Below are 23,371 nucleotides of genomic sequence, written 5' to 3'. Positions count from 1 at the left end.
TGCCCAGAAGACTCTGTGATAGACTTGCTTTAGAATTACCCTTTAGGAGACAACAGAAGCAAAGGCTTGTCATATTCCTGGCAAGAAGACTGTTGTTGTTGTGTGCCTTCAAGTCGTTTAAGACTCAGGGTGATGAGTCTAAAGTTTAGGGCGAAGACTGTGTAAATGACTTTGGAAGGCCTGTGGGCCTTGATTTGGGGGTCCCTGTAGTAGCTTTTTTTGGGATCCTAGACTTCAGGAGTAAAGAAAAAAAAGTGTGTCCTTTGCCTTTAAGGCTCGGTAACTAAATCCTTGCTCATGCGCAATGGGAGCGTAACCAGGAAGCGGTTGTGTTGCTGCTCCAAAGCAGCAGGAGGAAGCCCGGAGAACGCACGCAAACCGGCTTCTCGAGAGAGGAGAGGGCGCGCGACTACGCCCAGAATCCCCCCTCCCTGATTGCCGTTACCATGGCGACGGCAAGCAGCAGCAGCAGCCCGGACTATTACTTGGCCCTGTGCGCGCGGCCCGTGCAGTTCGAGAAGGCGAGCCCCGTTAACTGCGTCTTCTTCGACGAGGCCAATAAGCAGGTGAGGGTCCTTCCTGGCGCGCGAGGGAGGGGGCGTGGCCTTCCCTTTGAAGCTTTAGCCCCGCCCACACCACACGCCCAGGCGGTTGTGCAGGCATGGGCCAACTTGGGCCCTCCGGGTGTTTTGGACTCCAACTCCCACAATTCCTAACAGCCGATAGGCTGTTAGGAATTGTGGGAGTTGGAGTCCAAAACACCCGGAGGGCCCAAGTTGGCCCATGCTTGGTATAGTGGCTACAAAAGCCCCTGCCATCTTGGACAACGGTGAGGGATTCTGGGAGATGGAGTTCAGAACACCCCTAAGACCACAGCATTGGTCTTCTGCCAAGTGTTTGGGACTTAATGCATAAAATAAGAACCATGGTGAGCTACACTTGCTGAAATTCCTTTTGTACACTCACTACTACAGCATTTGATGATCCCCACTCTACAGGGCAAACTACACTGTAGAATTAACACAATTTTACACCGCTTTAACTAATGCCATACAATTCAGGGAGTTGTCGTTTGGTGAGGCACCAGCACTGCCTGGCAGAGAAGGCTAAAGGCCTTGCCAGCTAGAGCTCCCTGGATTCCATACCATTGAGCCATGGCAGCTAAAGTGGAGTTAAACTGCATTAATTCTACAGTATAGACCATGTATGGACAAACTTGGTCCCTCTGGGTGTTTTGGACTTCAACTCCTGGCTGTTAGGAACCTGGCTGTTAGGAATTGTGGGAGTTGCAATCCAAAACACCCAGAGGGCTCAAGTTTGTCCTTGCCTGGTGTAGACACACACCAAAAGAGTTATTTTCCAGTACCAAAAATGCATGTGTGTGATTATATTTAGTATGTTTTATCTTTGTTTTCAAGCCTCACGCAAGAGAAGTAAATGTTTAGGGACAGAGCTAGGGTTCTGTGAGGAACGAAACTCTTATTGAAGGGTTCTATGACTGGAATCCCTGGTGGCACAGCGGATTAAACCGTTGAGCTGTTGAACTGACCGAAAAGCCAGCAGTTCAAATCCAGGAAGTGTGGTGAGCTCCTGTTGTTAGCCCCAGCTTCTGCCAACTAGCAGTTTGAAAACATGCAAATGTGAGTAGATCAATAGGTACCCGCTCTGGCAGAAAGCTAATGCCTCTCCAACCCTCAGAGTCAGATGTCCCCCCCTCCCCTTTGTTGCTGTTGTGTTCCTTCAAGTCATGGGGTTGTCCTGGCATGATTTGTTCAGAGGAAGTTTGATCCCTCTGGGTATGAGGGTGTGTAACTTTTCCAAGATCACCCATTGGGTTTCCGTGGCCAAAGGTGCATTTGCATTATAGAATAAATGCAGTTTGACCCCACTTTCACTGCCATGGTTCTATGCTATGGGATCCTAGGATTTGTAGTTTGGGGAAGCCCCAGCATTCTTGAACAGAGATGGATAAAGGTACTTATAAAACTAGCATGCCATATAATTGAGCCATTTAGATTTTATTAGTATTGGTATTTCAATCTTTCTTCTGTGATATTTAATATATGTATTTAATGGTTTCATGTTTTATCTCTTATGTTTTAACTGTGTTGTACCCCACTTCAAGCTATGAGGAGATGCCTTGTTGATATCGTTGGTTGCATGTAAATATTAGAGACAAGCATTTGCTCTATCCCCCCCCCCCCCCAAGTCATTCCCCTTATTTGTGTTCTTTCTTATTGCACTCAAGCACTTGCTAGGCACAGTGGGGTGACTTCACCGTTGGCTTGCACAAGCTGTCAATTTAACATTCTTCAGCATGGCCATACCACTGACAAAACTTTGTTGTAATCTGAATAGTGAAGCCTCAAACCGTTTTCTGAGGTCTGTATTTCCTCTAGCGTTTTAATCACAATGGCAAAATAACAATCCTTGGACACTTCTTTTAAAAAGATGTAACTCTTGTGATAAATTTTCTATTACGGTATATTCTTAATGTAAAACTCAAGATTGATACCATTTGGATTTTCCTCCTTTTTACTATATGAAAACTCACACAGTTGACTTCGTCATTTCTTTTTTAGTAGCAGTCACATGCCTGCTTCCCTTAATTAATTTGTGAGTGACTTCCTGTGATCTCTTTTCATTATGGATTCCTCCATGTGATTGCTTCAAATGGCTTCATATAAAAAGACAACTGAGAAGCTGGTCACTGAAGTTTGGGATCAAAGCTTGTATTTATTTATCTTCTGTCCCTTTGAACCATCTTTTTTGCTTGTCTGAAATGGGGACTAGAGCCTAGAGCCACTTTGGGTCTTGAGCAAGAAGGAAATGTGGGGTAATAATAATAATAATAATAATAATAATAATAATAATAATAATAATAATGCAACATTCAGCCTAATTTTATACACCATCTGCAGGTGATCATTTCAGACTTCTGTCAAGAGCAGAGAGAAAGGTGGAAAGAAGGAGAGAGGATAGAAAAGGAGGTACCTGTTCCCATATATGAACACCTTTGACTTTAGTTCTGGCTGCTGTAGTCATGCAGCCTTGACAGATTTCTACATTTTTATGGAATCTTTAGCAGAGAAATGACTCCCAACTCTGGTTTTAAAAGACAATGCAGTATATCTTTCCTGAGCTAGAATGCTCATTAACCCTTTTTTTAAAATTTTTTAAAAGCACAGGTTTTGCTGCACATAGTTAAAGCTTGCTTTTTATCATGTGTACCAGGTGTTTTCAGATTGTTCACAGTCGGGGTGTTTGTATCTCTCTGTGGCCCATTTTCACTCTTTCCACAAGACTGTTGTTTAAATCATTTAGTCCCTGCCTTTACAAATGGGCCCAGCAACTAACTTCTACATCAAATGCATCATGCATTAAGCAAGAATAAAGAAAACAACATAAAGGAAGTCATTCTGTATGTAACCAGAATCACCTCCTTCCTTCTAATTCCTTGGAAGCAAGGAACTGGAGGCAAAGGAAGCTGTGATAAGATTCCTGCAGGAGGCTCTTTCATCAAACTGGGACAACTGCTTGAAATGGCTTTGCTCCATAATCCATGCAGCTTTACCTAATCAGGAACCTTGATCTGAGTCTCTGACTTTGGTGAATGGAGAGGCTTATTAGAGGAGGGCTGGTTTTGGGGGTCCATTTTAAAAATACGTATAAAGCAAAATCTCGAATCTTCCTGAAGATCTCACTAAAAGCCAGTGCAGTTGTATCTGCTTTTATCTGCTTATCTTCACCAGTGGTTCAGTTGTGATTTTCAACTATCTTTATGGGCAGTATTAAATAAAACACAGTCAGTCCTTCACATTTGCTGGAAATCCACAAACAAAGTAAATGCTGTTTTTTACCTAGGAGAAAACCGTTCTAGGAGTGTTTAGGTCTTCCAACATGACTCTGTGGCAAACTTTCGCTTGAAACTGATCACAGAATTGCATTGGAAGACGTAGAGATTCCTAAAGAAGTGTTCTTTCTAGAAATCTCTTGGCTCTCTTTCATGACTGGAGGAAGGTGACTATAGAGTCATACTGAAGAACCTAGATATTGGTAGAGGCAAGAAGCATTTAGGGGTAACTTAAAATATGGAATACAATATCCGTTCTTTAATGAAAATAAATCCTAATGACATGGATGGTAATGTCATTTTAAGTAGGACCTGAATTGAATCTAGATTTTCTCCCCCCACCATTTAGGTTTTTGCTGTTCGATCTGGAGGAGCTACAGGGGTGGTTGTTAAAGGCCTGGAAGATCGCAATCCCATCTCATTCAGGTAAAATAAGAACTATGAAGCCACAGTTTACCTCCTTATCTAGGAGTATGCTCCGTTAAATTCAGCAGTGCTTGCTTTTGAATAATAAGGGCACAGTGATTGCTACTTTCTGTCTTAACAGATTGTCTTTTCTTACTTTATGTTTAGGTAACTATAATTACAGGTACTGTATATACTCCTTATCTGGAAAATTCAAAATTGTTTACATAGGTGGCTGAGATAGTGACACCTAGCTTTCTGATGACTCTGTACATACAAACATTGTTTTGTGCCCAACATTATTTAAAAAATAGCATCTCTAAAATTATCTTCAGGCTATCAGTGTAAGGTGTATATGAAAAATAAATGATCATGTATGGATCTCCAAAATATGCCCAATATAGCTCTTTAAGTATATGTAAATATTCCCAAATTAAAAAAAATCCAAAATTCAAAACACTTCTAATCTCAAGCATTTCCATCTATGGAAAATGTGGCTTGTTGTGAAAACAAAGATTGGTGAGAATGCTTCAGTGCCTTATAAGGGTGGGTTTAAATTGTAAAATAGATATTTTTAGGCTGTCATTACTAAGTGGAATATATTTCAGTCTGAGAAATAGTCATAATTTGTACTGCTAATGTAGCAAAGTAACATTAAAATGGGGTGAAACCCATCTAAGGATGGCCTACAGAAGAAATATTTAATCTCAAACACCTGAAGTTTTGTTTCTGATCTATATGAAATCTATATTTAATATAAGAGATCAGGCACAATATCTGTCCAATTGTTCCTAGGAGCGCACAATATCCAGAATCTGCTTTTGGCACAAAACAATCCTGCTGTGTTTGTATATATGATACTGAAATTTTCCAACTGTATTTTCACGGAGTAGTAGTTTAGGATGACAGATGTTGGATTTTAATGCTGCAGTGCAGTGTCTACTATTCTAGCTTCATATATGAAACATATTACTTCTATAATATCAATGGTCTCCCTCAAATATGCATCTCGTTTCCCCCCACTCTGCAATAATTGCAGACATATTGCTGTTATTGTGTGAACTGTTTGGAATAATTATGACAGCAGTACTGTATCTGCTTAAGAGTAAGTGCTGTTAAAATGAATGAATTCACATCCAAATAAATATATGTCAGAGTGCACTGCAAAGAATAGGAGCAAATTCCTTCAGTTAAATCTCTGTTTTTAGGATGGAAGACAAAGGAGAGGTGAAATGCATCAAGTTTTCTTTGGGGAACAAAATATTGGCTGTCCAGAGAACATCAAAGAATGTGGTAAGAACTCTTTAAGTCATAAAATAAAAAGTTAAGCCATTAAAAAGAAGCTCCAAACAACGCATTAAAAACAGCCACATGTTTGCATGTAGTGGCTGGTAATGTTAACATAGTTTCTGTGTTAGAAATAGTTAAGATAAGGTAGATAAAACTTTATTTTATTTTATTTATTACACAGTATTCTATTTTAGCTGAGATTGGCTGCTATTTTGAAATCAAGGGAAGGTTACAGATCGTTATAGTGGAAATGATAAAGATACCCAATAAGCAAAAACCTGGATTTTTTTCATTACAGAATTTATTGTGTTTTAAAGATTTAAAATGGTATGATGCATCTGTGGCATCTTTTCCTTTTGGCTCGTCACTTTTCCTTCCCTATCTTTAAAGCTTGCTCAGCATTTTATTCTAGAATTAGTAAAAGGCTGGGACGGACAGGTGAAAATTGGGGTGGTAAAGTAGAAAGAAACTTATAGATTGATATACAAGACTCTCTCTTCCAAATAGGTGGCAGTCTGATCCTTTGCAGAATAAGATGGGTCTAAGCTGATTAAAATTGGTGGGCTTACATGTGCCCAATACTGCATTGAATCAGCTTCTTCTTATTTGCTGCTTTTCTTGCTGTCATTCCAGGACTTCCTAAACTTCATTCCAGACAGCCCACAAATAGAATACACTCAGGAATGCAAGGTACATTTGAATTTATATTATATTGTAACCTTCTTTGATAATAGCTGTCTGATTCAGAACATTTCAAAATGCGCAATGCAGTCATCTCTCTGTTCTCCTAAAAATATATCATCGGAAGCCTTTAAAATGCTTTGGGTTCTAGAAGTCTTTCTCTCTAATTAGTATACTAGCCTTTGGAAACCTTAACAGAGTGGGAAGTGGTTGTTTTAACTCTACAAACATGAAAGAAAGGAGGGAGAGAAAATCTTGTTGAGTTGCAGGGAAATACCTTCTCTTTTGCATTAAAGCATCCAACTCCCTTCCAACCACTAGAGAGCAATAATGATCTACTTGTAAATAGTAAAACAAAAACAAAAAAACCTCCCGCTGAATACAGTGAAACCAGGGCCACTGACTGATTGCTTGTAATAAGATGATAAACTATATATGTATCTTTGCCTATTTCAACTGAATGTTGTTTCCTGTTAAAGACCAAGAATGCCAACATTTTAGGATTCTGCTGGACAGGCTCTGCAGAGATTGTCTTCATAACTGATCAAGGAATTGAGTTTTACCAGGTAGGAAAAATCATTTGATATCATTTTTCTAAAAGTTATGAAATAGTATTGTAATGCTGAATCCACTTTAAAAGCACGTTTCAATATTTGGTGATCATGAATGGGTAACTTTTTCAGTCAGATGGTGAAACCCAATTTGGGAAGGATCTTGATTTTTCAATCCAGATATAATACATACCAAATTGGACATTTATCCTATCAAATAAACCATAGATATTTCTACGCATGTTTATTCAGAAACAAAAACTTTCCAGGCTTCAAAGCAGATCTAGGCTGAATGTAACAACGAATGCATTTTAATGCATATCTTACTACCAATTAGTGATAAGATTACTTAAAGAAATCTGGGTACTACATCCAGCTCAAGGCCCATCCCTGAATGGAATACTATAATTTTGTGTTTGTCTTATGAGATTTTAGTCAAAATTTAACTCAGATTAACTTTTGATTTCTAAATAGAGGAAACATAGAAGTCAGGACACATTTTTTTCACCGAAGGAATGTTTAAGAAAGAACTAATAAAATCCAGGAATTAAAACTTTTATTTGCTCATACAAAATGTACTTCTGATATCTGTAAATTATAATACCATCAACTTAAAGTCTGTGTGGGTTCCATACTTACATTGTTTTAATTGAACATCTTGGAACTGTAATAAATATCCATAGGTCTTTTTCTAAGTATATTTGATTTGCATTTTGTTTTATGCTGTATTGTGATTTATAGTGCAGGGGTTCCAATCAATAACTGCTTAAATATTGTGGAGGATTTTTTTAGACTTTTGTAATATAAAATGTTAGCTAATTTTTATTTTAAATTATTGTAAACCTCCTTGAGTCCCATGGAAAGAGAAAGGTGGGATATAAATTAAATATATACATCTTGAATTTATCTTAATCCATTTGGGTTTCCTTTCTCCCTCTTCATTTATTCTGCCCTGTCTTAAGTAGACTCATGCAGGTATCTTAGAGGCAAGTAGAATTGATAATTTTAGTCTTCAACTTGGATTGCATCACTTCTGAAACGGTAAATCTTTTATGACTTGTTTTAAGAGATATCAACAATAAAATATGTAGTATATTTGTAAGTTTGCATATATTGGAATTAATGTAAAACTTCACCATGTATCTTCAGGTATTACCGGAGAAACGGACTTTAAAACTTTTGAAGAGTCAGAATATCAATGTAAACTGGTATATGTACTGTCCCGAGAGCTCTGTCATTCTGTTGTCTACAACTGTTCTAGGAAATGTTCTGCAGCCGTTCTATTTCAAGGTAAGAGACAAAGAAGTTCTCACGCATCTTGTGTTCTCCCCCCAAATATAAGGCTGAGTTGCCTAAAGCTCTTCAAATCTCCCTCTCCCCCCCCCTCTATATATACACTCTTGTTTTTCACTTTCTTTCTAGGGTGGAGGCATGTCAAAGTTATCCAAGTTTGAAATTGAATTACCTGCAGCTCCGAAGTCATCCAAGCTTAGCCTTTCTGAAAGGGATATTGCTATGGCTACTATGTAAGTGTTATTGCAGTGCAGTTTCTGTCTTCAGATGACTTTTGTCCTAGATTGCAGACAAATAAATACTTGGTTGTTCAGCTTTTATTTTTTCTTACTGGACAGTTGGTTTGTGTTATAAAGAACTATAAGCTTTGAGGCACAACACATTAAGGACATAATGCAGCGTACATACCCAGTCAGCTTCTTGGTGAAGAGATTAAGGAACAGAGAGCCTCTTTGTCCCCAATTTTTCACACAGTCGTTCTATTGTATCCTGTAAAGGTCATGGCAACAATCTTATCCAGTACAGCTGTTTGACTATTTACTATCACTTTAAAGGCTATATTTCAGTGATCAAAGAAGAGAGGAAGCCTCAACAGTGCTAGGAAATGAAGCGGTTTGCTGAAATCAAAGCAACTACTTGAGACTGGAGCCATATCTTAAAAGAAATTCTTTTTTGACAGCCAGTGCTAAAATAGTTTATAAGACAAACAAGAAAAAGCTAAATGTCTTTGAACTGAATGTTCCTGCCTTCCTAGTACCTTCCATCATCTTCATTTTTTTACCCCGTAAGGGTAGAGAGAAAGGCAGTTCAGTTCTAAGGCATTATTTTTTTCTGTGCTTCATTTGGGTTACTTTAGCAAAAGAGAATATACTACCCCTCGTGCAGTTCTTTGTATCAAGAAACAATTTTCTTTCAACTTCTCTTTCAGTATATCAGGCCTCGAGCTACTTTATTTCATGTATCCTTTGAAGATTTTAATTTCCTTAGTTCTGTGGATTAGTGTAACTTCCCACATTGTTATTTTTTATTGGTTTCAGTTCAAGAATAAAGCAGCTTTAACATTTAAAATTTCCTCTTTCTACAGTTTATCCTTCATTTTTAGGGGTTTTTTGGCATATGTGTAGGGAAAATGTGTGATGTACAAGGCACAAGATGAAAAAGGGTGGGATTGCTAAAAGAAATGAACATTAATGGAAGTTCATTGGCAATAGACAGTCCTCAGGGGATCTAGGGATGTAGTGGAATCTGAAGTCAAACCATGTTATTTGTAAACAAACACCACCCCTCTCTATTTGTATTCCTTCTCAGATATGGACAGCTTTATGTTCTTTACTTGAGGCACCACTCGAGGTCATCAAACAGTACAGGAGCTGAAGTAGTTCTTTATCATTTACCAAGGCAAGTTAAATAACATTTAATTTTCACGAGAAGCATACTAAAATGTCAGTTGTGTTGCTGATAAGCATATCCTCTCTTTTTCTTTCATTAATACCATTAACAGGGAAGGCTCTTGTAAGAAACTTCATGTATTGAAGTTGTACAGGACTGGCAAATTTGCATTGAACGTTGTGGATAACTTAGTAGTAGTTCATCATCAGGATACAGAGGTACTTCCTTTTTACTGCATTATATTTCTGTTGATCAAGCCATACATTTACCTTTCTATGTCAGCTTTGGTTAGATCATGTAGTAAATATATGATTGACGTGATATGAACTTTGTGGTTCATGAATTACACCCAAATGGATTTGAATGGGGATTACATTGAAACTCAGCTTTAACTATTTGTATGTGCATGGATAACATTGTTTACTGTAGACAGCCTGAGTTTTATTTTTATAAGGCCTGTATTTTCCAATCAACATAGAAAATTCGGGAGCAGTGGTTATAGTTCAAAGACTTAGCCATGATAGTCTGGAATATTAATTTGTAAAGGGATCTTGTAGTATCCTAAATATGAACTGAGAGGAATAGACTTGTAGCATAAGGTTTTGTAAACTGTGTCTGCTTCCTCAGAAGATGATGTCTGTTAAAGCTGATGGCACCAACTTTTTTTCCTCAGTCTTTAAGGTACTACAGGATCCCTTTGCAAAGTGGTTATAGTTCTTAACAGAAGCAGATCATTATGATACAGATTCATGAAAAGTGTTGTTGTGTGCCTTCAAGTCATCTCCGACTTGTGGTGACCCTAAAAGGAACCCATCATGGGCTTTTATGGGCAAGATCTATTCAGCAGGAGTTTACCTTTGTCTTCTGAGACTGAGAGCGCCTGAGGCTGAGAAAGCGAGAACTGTCCAAGTCACTCAGTGGGTTTCCATTGCAGTGTACAGATTTGAATTCTGGTCTCTAGCATTGTAGTGCAATGTCCACAATGTAGAGAAAGTGTGCTTTCAAGTGAAAAGTTAGCAATTTCTTTATTCATGGTTATTTTTCACTTTTATGAGAGTCCTCTGCCCCTAACCCCTGCAAACGTTGAGGACTGTAAATGGAACTTGGTGTAATGTCAGTGAAACCAACTAAAATATGGTTTAACCAAGGCATGGGCAAACTTCGGCCCTCCAGATGTTTTGGACATCAACTCCTACAATTCCTAACAGCTGCTGTTGGGAATTGTGGGAGCTGAAGTCCACAACCCCTAGAGGGACGAATTTTGCCCATGCCTGGGTTAACCCATCTAAATTAGTTTTTGATGGGTGTCACAAAGAAAATATTTTGATTTCTACTTTAGACGTCTATTATATTTGATATCAAACTAAAAGGAGAATTTGATGGCACAATTACCCTTCATCAGCTTGTACTCCCAGCGAGATCGATACAACCCTATCAGATTGCTGTGCCAGGTATGTGGATTATTACTAGCTTCAAAATACAGTTGATATGTGGCTCTGCTTTTGAGCTTCGACAAGATAGGGGTTTTTTTGTCATATGAATGTAAAATAGGAAGAACTGTAAGATTTAAATTCTTGATTGTAAAGTTAGCTTGCTTGGCCTAGATTGATCTGGATCTGATATTTTATCTTGTCTGGTGCCTTTTCTTCTATCTCATAGTTACTTTGATGTTTTTAATTGTGACTTCTAAGTGTCACTTCCCCTAACTGGAAAAGGCTCTATTTAATTTCAGACATAATGCTGACAAGGAATCTGGGGATTTTGTTTTTCACATGCATATCCCACTTTTTCTTCAGTGAACACAAGTGAGCATTCATGATTTTCCTTCCCTTCATTTTATTCTCATAGTAACTCTGTAAGATAGATCTGGTTAAGGAGAACGGGCTCAGAGTCACCTGCTGGGTGCTTGAACCCGGATCTTCCAAGTCACAGCCCAGCTTTTGAGAAGGGACATATTTTTCCTTTCCTAGCAATTGAGCAAGAATATCAAGAAGCCCCTAGTTGGTTCCTTCCACTCTCCTACCCATCAAGTGAAGCTGAAGGCTGGAAATTAAACCTTACAGGTTTCGTAGTTGTTTTCTGCTCCTACCCTGTGCTTGAAAGCTTATGTATAATGTCTGAGTCACAAGATGGTTAAAAAAATCTAATTGTATTGCTTCTTATCTATAATGTTACAGGTATACATAATAAAAAGGATTTCTAATAGCAATTGAATAATAGTGTAATACCTGTTTAGCCTGCAGAAAAAGAGGGGAGATATTATATCCATGTTTGACTATTCGACAGGATGGCATAAGTAAGAGGGAACAGGCTTGTTTTCTTCTGCCCTGGAGACTAGGACTCAATGGAGCAATGTCTGTAAATTACAGGAAAGGGCATTCCACCAGAACATTAGGAAGAACTTTCTGACTAAGAGCTGAACAGAGGCTGGATGGCCATATGTTGGGGGTGCTTTGATTGTGCTTTTTCCTGCATGGCAGGGGGTTGAACTGGATGGCTCATGTTGCCTTTTCCAACCCTATGATTCTATAATGTATATTACATATTTTTTTAAAAATAGCATACTTAATATATTTGGATTCATTTTGTTTCCCATTGATTAGGGACAGTTTGGTTCTGGTCTTCCAATTTTTATTATTCAAATACAGTCTGTACCTAATCTCCTTTCTAGTCACTTTAGCTTTCTATGACATATGGAATATTTTAATTTTAATTTTATTAAATTACTGTTGATAAAACTTTTTAAAAATCCTTATCTTTTGGCTCATGGATAATAACGATATCTTTCTGCACTTTCAGGTCCAGCTGCTGTAACCAATCAGTTTCCATGTAAACTTTGTATCCTTAAACGGTTTGTGTTTTGTTCTGGGGAGGAGTGGGGGGAAACCATTATAGCAAATGATAAAGTCAAAAGTTAGACATGCTTTAAGTTTCCACACCCTTTCAACACACACTGTCCTTTTTGTTCCCACTCACATGGTCCTGCACTCAACAGAGCTGTTTACTAAGGTCTTGGTAATCAAACGAACAGTTGCCAGAGATACTTTCTACTCTCCTACTGGTCTATCCTGTGCTTCTGAAGGCAAGAGAAGGACTCTCTCTTCAGGAAGAAAAATTGTTAGTTATGCATGAGCTTGCCCTCGGGAGCTCAGTTGTTGGTGACCTACTAGAAGCAGAAAGAAAAGTTTAAATAATCTATCCACAAAATTCTTTACATACCCAATCTACTAATACTGCTTCCTTTTCTCTTGTTTTATGAAATGTGCATTCTATTTTGAGAGGAGCTTGAATTAAGGCTCGCTATACCATTTTTCCATTTGCTCTTAATTTTAATGTTCTGTAGTCCAAGTACGGTCTTCTTGGAAATAATACTGCTTTTTATACGAAGGCTGACTATAACATGTATTTGCATCAGTATTACCAAATTTCTAATTTTGGGAGTTTCTTTTCACTCTCTTAAGGTTCTAAATGTGGCATGTGATTAAGCTATAAAGCAGTTCCACAATTAGGAAAATGCCCATAGCAATTGATTAATTCCACAATCGCTATGCATTTTCACATTATGTTTAAAGAAATGCCTGGTCCTTGCACTATGGTCTCAAACTGCTTCTCTCGGGACAGGATGCTCAGTACTTGGAAAACTGACTTCTTTCTTGAAAATGCTCAATTCATATTCAACAGAATTTAAAATATTTTTGATGCTGTAGCTTTGTTACAGGATTTGGAGATGAAGTGTTTTCCTTCGGATTTCCCTTTTGGGATGTGAAGTTAATCATATATATAACTTTTTTGAAAGCTCAATCCAAAGTTTTTGTAGACTGATCAGATTTAAGAAGCAAAGACCAATAGATCTTTGCAGAAGTTTCTCTTAACGTTTAGATTCCTCCTCCTGGATTGTCTTTCAGCCTGATATTATCATCAGCGCAAGTGAAGGTAAGTCTGAAACTTACATAGCCCCCCCTGTCTCTTTTAATTTCTAGAAATGCTTATTTGTGACATTGTGATTCATAGTGTTTCACTCTCCTGCTTGTTGTACTCCAATATCAGATATTAAATGCAGTCAGCTTTACACATTTGCAGATTTCACTTTTGTGGATTTGATTATTATTTTTTGTATATGTTCTCTCTTAAGGGCCCTTCCACACAGCCATATAACCCAGAATATCAAGGCAGATAATCCACAATATCCGCTTTGAGCTTGATTATTTGAGTCTACACTGCCATATAATCCAATTCAGTGTGGATTTTATGCAGCTGTGTGGAAGGGACCTAAGAATCTCTAGGCATCTCTATAGTCATTCTTCAGGTGAAAGTTGACTACAGATTGTTTTAGGTAAGAAAACAACAGATTTGTTTGGTTTTTCCCCCTCTTTTGCACTCCTAATCCCAGCAAATGTGGAGGAACTACTTAACCTAAATAAGGATTTTTAAAAAAATAAACCTAACTATAATTTGATAGGTTTAATTATTGACAAACCTCTTTGTCCTGATACTTCAGTCTAATATGGTTCTACATGAATGCTGTAAACAAATGTGCATCAAGATCTTACTAGCTTCTCTGAAGGAGTTTGTTTTTGAAAAACACAGGTTATCTCTGGAATCTGCAGGTGAAACTTGAACCCATAGTAAATCTCTTGCCAGACAAAGGGAAATTAATGGATTTTCTGCTGCAGAGGAAAGAATGCAAGATGGTTATTCTCTCTGTCTGTTCTCAAAGTAAGTTTTCATTGCATGGTTGTAAAAATGGTTCTTGTAGAAAGCAAAGCTGTGAAGAAGGTACTTCTAAAAGCTATTCTGTCCTGTACTATCCCATTTTGTTTATTACATATGGGACATATCATTTAATTGGCATTATAATATTTGATATGAATGATTGTATTAAGACATACAAAGAGAAGTGATTGCAGTTCTAGGCAACTTCTTCCATGACTGAAGATGATAAAACTGGAGTGGCATCTGAATGCAGCTAATTCTTTTAAAGATAATATCTTCATATTTGGAATAACATTAACAAATAAAAAAGATCATAGAAACAAACATACAGACAAACCAAATGATAAAAGCTACACATACATAAATGGAACTAAATTCAATAACAATAATTTTTAAAGCCCTGTAATACAAAACTACACACCGGAGAAGGCTTTAGATCCAACGGCCTAGTGGATGGAAATAAGTGTCTCCTCTCTTATTTCCTCTTTTACAGAATATATTATTATTATTCTTGACACAACTTGACACATGGTATGATACAGCAAACAAGATAGATATGCTGGATTTCGTGTCACAAAATCATAAGTCGAATACTTCCCAAGCGTTTAGGACTCTGTGATGTATTTTCAGATGATGCGCACAGATCCCAGTAGGGTGGCCTTTTGCAGTTGGCAGATCGTAATTTTGTCAATGTCTATTGTGGTAATTTTGTCAATGTCTATTTATTTATTTATTTAATACATTTATATCCCACCCTTCTTACCCCGAAGGAGACTCAGAGAGGCATACAAATTAAATTTACATACAATATTATATTATTAGCATAGCACAATACTGGCAATAAATTACCATATTATATTATATATATTGTAATATTATTAATAATATTACATGTAATATATAATATATAATTAATATTATTATATTGTATTATTAGTATTATATTGTATTATTATTATTATAATTACTATTATTATTATTATTCTGCTTTATCTCTCCCAAAGGAGAGTCAAAGTGGCTTAACATAAAGCATTAGCATACAATTTAAAATATATAAATATGCAAACATTAAAATACAATTAAATATAAACAGTATTAAAAATTCAGTTAAAATCCATTAAAATATATTCAAAGTTAAAAACCCCAGCACCCCCTGACTTGATCTTAAAAAAAATCTTCATTATATAATTCTTTGTCTTTAATTCTTTAAAATCTACCATGTTTCCCCAAAAAAGACACTGCCTTATATTTATTTTTCCTCAAGAAGACACACTATGGCTTATTTTCATGGGATGTCTTATTTTTATTAAGTAAGGTACAACAATCTACATTTACTCAAATATAGTTAAGTCGCCTTCTTCTGGAACCTTGTCATAACTCTCCAAACCCGGAATTCTATTCTGAATTTCTTGCAACTCCGTTTCCTTTAGAACCGTTGGGCCCAATCTTTCGTGTTGAGCAATAGAGCTCTCATTAAATGAGCAGCTCTTTTCCACGTAACCTACTCGGAGTGCATTGGCAGCAATATTGTCAGTGATTTTATCCCTTGTTGCTGGGGCTGCCCACACCTCTCTGGTCACATCCGAGATAGCAGCTGTCACAATGGGGTAGATGAGAAGGGCTGCCTATCTTATTTACCGCTCCGCGCCGGTACGCTGCATAGCCATGCCTATCACTATGTCTTATTTTCGGGGTATGGTTTATATTGCACAAATGTTTAAAAATCCTACGGTTTATTTTATGGGTATGTCTTGTCTTATTTTTGGGGAAACAAGGTAATATTGATGACTTACCCCAGTGCTCTTTTAGGTATACAAATAAACATTTACATATAATTAAATTGAAGTTTGCGGTTGTCTTTTCTACAACCAAAATTGTCAATTTGTCAATTTCTGTCAAGTCATACATTTTCAGAAGACAGTCTTCTCCAGATAGAATTCTGATTTCCACTGAATCTGGTTTCAACTGAATTTTAACATTTTATATATCTTCCATTGAATGAAATATCTCAGATCAGAATTTCTTTCTTCTTATTACATATCCACCACATATGATAAAACATAGTTACCATTGCTTTTCAACAAATGTTAGTAGTACCTTTGTGCATTTTGACTGTTTTTCAGGAGTTAGGTACTATTATTATTTATTATTATGTATATTTATACATTGCTTCTTCTCTCCACAAAGGGACAATCTATTTATCATCTTGTAAAATGTTTCTCTAATAACTTTTCTCCAAATAAATTTCATAAAGTTTTGCATAATTTGATAATGAATTTCAGCTGTTTCTTGTGCATTTTCTCTTGCAGTGTTAAGCGAACTAGACAGAGGATCACTGGGTGTGATTGCCACTGTCTTTGACAAACTCAATCATGAATATAAAAAATACCTGGAAGCAGAGCAGACCTATAATATGGCAAGTTATTACTATTGTCTCTTTAGCCATGTATTTTGTATATGCTGTTTGAGCAGCTAGTCACCAATTTGACATTGATCCAGCTTAAGCCTCTGTATTTTGCATGTAGTAGGTTCTCAGAATAAAAAGGTACTTTCTAGCTACAGTCCCCCCAAAATAGGCAACAATCAACATCTGCTTAATTGCATTCCATAGTGATTGACGTTACTAGAATGAGAATGATGTCTATCTTGTCAATATTAATATTAACCTGGTTATTAGTCTGAATTAGTCTATAGTTTTGGCATACATAGGATCCCATGTGAACAATCACATCTAGAGTTGGTTGCTAAAATAGTTTATCTTTGTTCTGCTTTCACAATGCCCCTCTATGTTTTATTTTAATGGAAGTGTTATTTGGTTGTTTACAGGCCTTAGAAACTGGCCAGAGCAGAAGCAATCCACCCCCGAAACGACCGGTCCGTACTCAAGCTGTTATTGACCAGTCAGACATGTACACTCATGTTTTATCTGTCTTTACAGAAAAAAAGGTTAGTCTGTTTAGTCACCAGAATTTTGATATTTCATTGTATTTCATTCATATGCTCATTCAAAAAGAGAAACAACTAGTATTAGTATATTTATAGGTGATATGAACACCTTATGGCTATATGTAAAATAATTTATCAGAAACACTCTGCAGCAAGAAGCCTGAACAAATTATTTACTTTAATATACTTTAACTATTATAAAAGTTGATTTTTAAAGTATCTCTCTTTTTTGGTGAATTTTCTCTTCCTGTAGGAAGCACCTCACAAGTTCACTATAGCTGTCTTAATGGAATATATTCGTTCCCTCAATCAAGTCCAAATAGCTGTTCAGGTAAAAGAAATGTGGCATTCCATTATTTAGGAGAAAATTTTGCTTCCCAAGTTCTTCTCATTTTCTTTACTTAATCTATATTCCACCTTTTCCCCAACAACAGAACTCAAGATATATAATCGGTTCTTTGTAATCTGATCTAATGACATTGTAGGAGGTAAATAAAATTACTGTTTTCTTCCCTCCTTAGCATTACCTGTATGAGCTGGTAATCAAAACCCTTGTTCAACACAACTTATTCTATATGCTCCACCAGTTCTTGCAGTATCATGTCCTCAGCGATTCAAAGCCTTTGGTAAGTTAAAGTAAGCTTTCTTCACTACTTTTTGGCTGCTTCTAATTTCTAGCATGTCCTTATTCCAAGAATCATAGCAATAGATATACAGGAAGTGCCCAAGTTACAAACAATATAGATTCTGTATGTTCTTAAGTTGAATATGTATGTAAGTCAAAACAGGTATATTTTTAAAGTATTACTCCAGTCAAATGTATATATCCTGGATAGTATAGGGACCTCTGTGGAGTTTTTATTGCTGCTTGTTCAGAAGATTTCAACTCACTCCTGTCTCTGTGATAGTTGGATTTTGAAGAATTTGGCTTGTTGTGGAAACAAGGATTCGTGGGAAAGCTTCAGTGGAGACACCTTTTCCCCATGATAACTTCCAGGAGTGAATTTCCCTTCTGAAGGGGAAGATTTCTCCTACTTCTTGTTGTTTTTCCCTTGTTCGTAACTGTGAGTTGTTTGTAAGTTGGATGTTTCTAACTCAGAGACTGTCTGTACATAACATTATCCTAGCTTTGCCTCAGATGGTGACTGTGCAAACAATGGGGACTGATTCTGGGCACTCATCCTGCTGGAATGGCTTGCCATGGTATAACAGGCATGTTAAATATACAGCTATTTATCTTGTTTCAGGCTTGCTTGTTATTGTCTCTGGAGAGTATTTATCCTCCCGCACATCAACTGTCACTGGATATGTTAAAGGTACAGAAAACTTGTTACATACTATTTCCTTGGCGATTTTGCCGCTTCTTAAACTTTTCCACTCATGACCCCTTTTCCACCCGAAAAAACTTTTACAACACCCAAGATATATAGGTCTATAAAATAGGTATAAAATTAAACATTTACTGATAAAAGGTAAAGGGTTTCACCTTGACATTAAGTCTAGTCACATCCGAATTTGGGGAGTAGTGCTTATCTCCATTTCTAAGCTGAAGAACCAGCGTCATCCGTAGACATCTGGCTGGCATGACTGCATGGAGCACCGTTACCTTCCAGCCAGAGCGGTAACTATTGATCTACTCACATTTGCATGTTTTCAAACTGCTAGATTGGCAGAAGCTGGGGCTAATGGCGGGAGCTCACCCCGCTCCCCGAATTAGAACTGCCAGCCTTTCATTTAGCAAGTTCAGCAGCTCAGCGGTTTAACCAGCTGCACCACCATATTTGCAAAGTGTTAAACAAGCTAAATTTCCATTTTGTGGAGTACGACTGAAGCATTTTCTGAAGAGTCCACTATAAACACTGCATGTTGTTGCTAACAGATTTGTGCAAATGTCTATGTGGCACTCAGAAAGGTTTTACTGTGGTCAAATTTTTCATGACCCCCAACACTGAGCTAATTGGACTCAATTTCAAGTCAGGGCCCACAGTTTAAGAGTGGACTATAGTGTCTGCTACTAGGTGACATAATACTTATTCACAAAACATTATTTGGGTGGGAAGTATTCGCATTTAAGCTGTTAGCTGAACAGTTCCCCAAGAAGTGCAAGTCAGCAAATATCTAACCAGGCTGTTTCTCTTTATGTTAATGCTTGCCATCTTTTCCCAAAAACACAACAACAATGCTCTTTAAGTTTGTCTTTGTTTCACTAAAATGTTGAATGCAAAATTAGTATTTTTCAAAAAGATGTGAAGAAAACTTTTTTCAGTCTGCATGACAAAGTGAGCATATGTGCATTTCTCAAAAATTATGATGGGCATACTCTGTCCTATATAGAAGTATTTGTACAGGAAATCTTCTTTTCCTTTAAAGTGTAGGAGGAAAATGCTATTTGTGCACGCAGGTAAATGTTTGTTCACTCTGAAAAAGACCAGTAGAATGGCAACTTACTTGAAGCTGATTAATTCCTGTGAACGTATCCCAAAAGTCCCAAAAGTCCCCTTTCATTGTTGTTTTGCAACCCCAATGTTGAGATAAGGGAACCCTATTTAGAGTTTGGACCCACAGTTTAAGAAGCAGTATTCTATTTGATGATTATTCAAATAAGAAACAGTTGCGGGTAAAATTAAACAAGTGAAAACAAATAAACTCAAAAAAACCCCAGAGACTTTAAATAAGGTAAAAATATACTACTTTAAAGCTGGAAGACCATTTTCCCTTGGGCCCTAGAATTAGAAATCATGACTTTTAGGCCAGTTATCACTCACAGCATTAATTTGCACTTTCAGAGACTTTCTACAGCAAATGATGAAATAGTGGAGGTCTTGTTATCCAAGCACCAGGTCCTCGCTGCCTTGAGATTCATCAGGGGCATCGGAGGACACGACAGCATTTCTGCTCGCAAGTTCCTTGATGCAGCGAAGCAAACGGAAGATGAGATGCTCTTCTATACCATATTCAGGTTCTTTGAGCAGAGAAATCAGCGATTACGGGGAAATCCCAGTTTCACGCCAGGTGAGCAGCAAATTGATGTAAAGGGAAAATGCAAACTTTGCAAGCAAGCCAGGAGAATCTCATGCAGCCTTTTACCTTTCCTTAAAGTTTGTTAAAACAATGGAACTTAGAAATATCTTACAATTGATTACAGTTGAGATTGGGATTCAAAACTTGCGTTCTTGCATTTTGGACTACTTCCAGTCTAGAAATCGCGAAATAGTGCTTTTGGGTCACAAGTGAAATTGTTATTGTGAAAAATTAGCTGTGCTTTTATAAATAATGAATTCAGCAACAAGGGTGAGCCATTGAAATGCAGACCAACAAAATCTACTTGAATGTGTTTATTAGCATAACCAAAACAGTTGAGGTATTCTTGTACAATATCCTTTTAACATGTTCTCCTATAAACCACCCTAATAGCCCATGTGTGTTTAAGTCTTTTCCTAACATTGATCAGAGAATATTGCCATTGCAAGTTCCTGCTGTTAACATTTCAGAGTTCAGAAAAGAGATAACCTCTTTCTCCAAAAAAAAAAAAAAAAAAGGAGGGGGGGGAACCACATATATAATTCAGTATTTTTGTTCCCAAGCATAGTTTCTGCAGTAAAGGCACTATATCTACATTCTATACCTACATATTGCAGGCATGGGCAAACCTTGGTCCTCCAGGTGTTTTGGACTTCAACTCCCACAATTCCTAACAGCAGTAGGAATTGTGGGAGTTGGAAGTCCAAAACACCTGGAGGCCTGAAGTTTGCCCATGGCTGTTCTATGGAATAGTTCCAATTTCAGAGATAGTGGTGAAACTAAAAGTCCTGGAAGAGTTCACATGGAGAATTGACTTAAAAGACTAACGTCTGTATTAACAACAGCAGTGAAGAAAAATGCTACTATCATCAAAGAAACCATGTTTAACTGTTTTATAGTGGGAATACACTGATGGCCTGCTGTAATTTGGAGAAGTGTGCAATAATAATGCCTTTCTTGGCACAACTGCCATGGGCTGGGGTGGGGGGCCTGAGGCGGCCACATACCCCCATTTTGGGAGCCCAAATACCCTGTGGGGGCATTGCAAGAGCATTTCTCAAACATTCCCGCACCTCCCTTAAACCATTATGTATTGGAAGCCGCCCTAAGTCCCTCCGGGGAGATAGGGTGGTCTATAAATAAAGTTATTTATGTTTAAGCCTAGGAGACTTTTTTCCAACAGGAAGTGACCTGGAAAAAAAGGCCTGTTTGGGCACAGCACACTCCTCCAAGGAGAAGTGCCAATGGCCTTCTCTCTCTGATCATGATAAATTTAATACTCATTAGTGGATTAAACAGATGTCAAAGAGGCGTCCTTACCTGCAGCTGCCTGTGATCAGTACCCCTACCTTTGGAAAATAAATTAGCTATGTATAGACATGTTTCCCTTGTGTTTCCCCTTCAATAATTATCCCAATCCATTGACTGTAAACATTAGTTTGTGCATATGCTAATCAAATTAACAACATTAATTTGGTAATAGTAGTTCTTGTGTTAATGCTAGACATAATCCTGGGGAAGTGGCCGGTCTGGACAGAATTAATCATGCGTAGCTTTGCCAAGAAGGTTAATGCTCAAGATAATATCAACTGAAGAATAATAAACTGCTTCCCTTATCTCAAAATGTGTCTATGCATAAAATCTACTCTGCCTATATAAGACTCGCCACAGACACTGTTATAAGCACCCTAAACTTCTCCCAGTTCAGTAGCTTGTTACTTTTTTTAAAAGTTATCTAAAGAAGAATTGCTAGATCTTAAACTGGGCTTTGATGTTTGATGAGTGCAGAGCCCAAGCAAACAACTTGTAGCTTAAAAAAAAAAGAATAAATTTAATTCAAAGAAATATATATATATTAGGAAGACAATTAAAACTTTCAATTCTGCATTATACCGAAGTGTATTGTCACCTTGCACTGTTCTGTTTTTATCTTGTAGGAGAGCACTGTGAAGAGCATGTCACGTTTTTTAAGCAAGTTTTTGGAGACCAATCGTTAATGAAGCCTACCACTTTTTAGGAATTAGCAAAGCGGTTGCAATACAAAAAAAATGTATAAATTTAATTTATTGCATTTATGTACCAATACTTTTGACCTACAAAAAATCCTATTTTATAATAAAGTATATATACAGATCCTTTGGCAGATATTAAAAAATAGTACAACATTTTGAGTCATGTTTTGCTTTTCTCCTAAAAATAGAGTCAGAAATTGCATTGAGTTGCATTAAAAAATAGTGTCAGTGGTGCAGCAATTTATCCTCATACATGTCCCTTCAAATTTCCTCAGGAAGGTATTTTCAGGGTGGAACCATAACAGTGAAAACCAGAATTTATTAAATAGAAATAATTTCTGACCGTGTTAATACTCCCTAGTTTTAGTAATACTGACAAATCTGTAGTTGGATGTAGAACGTCCTGAGTTGAAATTGTCCAGAACTACTGGTCTTCAATCCAGTAATATTTTCCAGTTGTGAGACAGTAGTCACAGAAACTTGCTACAATTCAGCATAAAGGGCTTCTTCACCCAGGATTCAAGAGTCCACTGACCACTTGGTTTAAAACAGCTAGAAGAACAGGAGTTTTTCTCTTTCTGTACCTTTGCTCCTTTCTTGTGCTGCACGTACTTTAGCTTTATTTACTGAGGGGCCTGTGACGGAAAAAGGGAAAGTTACTGATAGGTTTTACTTTCATTATTTTTTGAAAACTGGTGTTTTTTGCTTGCAATATATTTACTCAAAACAATACGAAGTTCAATCATATGCAAAAATAACTTGGGGAAAAAACTTGGTAATACAGTAGAGTCTCACTTATCCAACATAAACGGGCCGGCAGAACGTTGGATAAGCAAATATGTTGGATAATGAGGGATTAAGGAAAAGCCTATTAAACATCAAATTAGGTTTTGATTTTACAAACTAAGCACCCAAACATCATGTTATACAATAAATTTGACAGAAAAAGTAGTTCAATGTGCAGTAATGTTAAGTTGTAATTACTGTATTTACGAATTTAGCACCAAAATATCATGATTTATTGAAAACATTGACTACAAAAATGCGTTGGATAATCCAGAACGTTGGATAAGCGAGTGTTGGATAAGTGAGACTCTACTGTAGTTTTAAAAAAAACTGAGGCAAGTACGGTAATGTGAATGTTAATTAAAATACAAACTCCTTGATTTTGGGCACTGCAAGTTGCCATTCAACAAAATGAGGGTACCTCAACAAAA

The 23,371-nt window shown here is 37.1% G+C and overlaps 2 protein-coding genes across 3 annotated transcripts in view; one reads left to right on the top strand and one right to left on the bottom strand.

Annotated features, from left to right (window-relative positions):
• Positions 1-310: 310 nt before the first annotated feature.
• rmc1 (regulator of MON1-CCZ1) lies at positions 311-22,307 on the top strand. Of its 2 annotated transcripts, XM_016992893.2 has the most exons (21): positions 312-566; positions 2,922-2,990; positions 4,203-4,279; positions 5,467-5,551; positions 6,182-6,238; positions 6,709-6,795; positions 7,930-8,070; positions 8,203-8,306; positions 9,382-9,471; positions 9,575-9,680; positions 10,802-10,913; positions 12,262-12,300; positions 13,342-13,395; positions 14,050-14,178; positions 16,485-16,591; positions 17,002-17,121; positions 17,375-17,452; positions 17,643-17,747; positions 18,369-18,437; positions 19,908-20,133; positions 22,080-22,307. In XM_016992893.2, the coding sequence occupies exons 1-21, from the start codon at positions 447-449 to the stop codon at positions 22,157-22,159; spliced, it is 2,055 nt and encodes a 684-aa protein (XP_016848382.1). In that variant the 5' UTR covers positions 312-446; the 3' UTR covers positions 22,160-22,307. The 2 variants fall into 2 exon arrangements, with proteins under 2 accessions (XP_003219719.1, XP_016848382.1); XM_003219671.4 differs by lacking the exon at positions 2,922-2,990 and having other exon boundaries at positions 311-566.
• Positions 20,442-23,371, bottom strand: part of npc1 (NPC intracellular cholesterol transporter 1) — a 54,958-nt gene continuing 52,028 nt past the window's right edge. The window contains exon 25 of the mRNA XM_062980443.1: positions 20,442-22,789. Coding sequence (XP_062836513.1) covers positions 22,707-22,789 — 83 coding nt within the window. The 3' untranslated portion in view covers positions 20,442-22,706. The remainder of the gene's footprint in view (positions 22,790-23,371) is intronic.

Source organism: Anolis carolinensis, chromosome 4 (genome assembly GCF_035594765.1).
Source record: "Anolis carolinensis isolate JA03-04 chromosome 4, rAnoCar3.1.pri, whole genome shotgun sequence".
Lineage (NCBI taxonomy): Eukaryota > Metazoa > Chordata > Lepidosauria > Squamata > Dactyloidae > Anolis > Anolis carolinensis.
The sequence above is the reverse complement of the archived record's forward strand: the minus strand, read 5'-3'. Positions and strand labels throughout refer to the sequence as shown.

What these genes read in the sequence shown, in the direction of transcription:
- rmc1 (XM_016992893.2), top strand. Translation starts at nt 447, where the DNA reads ATGGCGACGGCAAGCAGCAGCAGCAGCCCGGACTATTACTTGGCCCTG. An exon ending in AAGGAATTGAGTTTTACCAG is followed by an intron (nt 6,796 to 7,929) that starts GTAGGAAAAATC and finishes ATGTATCTTCAG; the next exon opens with GTATTACCGGAGAAACGGAC. An exon ending in TGCAGCCGTTCTATTTCAAG is followed by an intron (nt 8,071 to 8,202) that starts GTAAGAGACAAA and finishes CTTTCTTTCTAG; the next exon opens with GGTGGAGGCATGTCAAAGTT.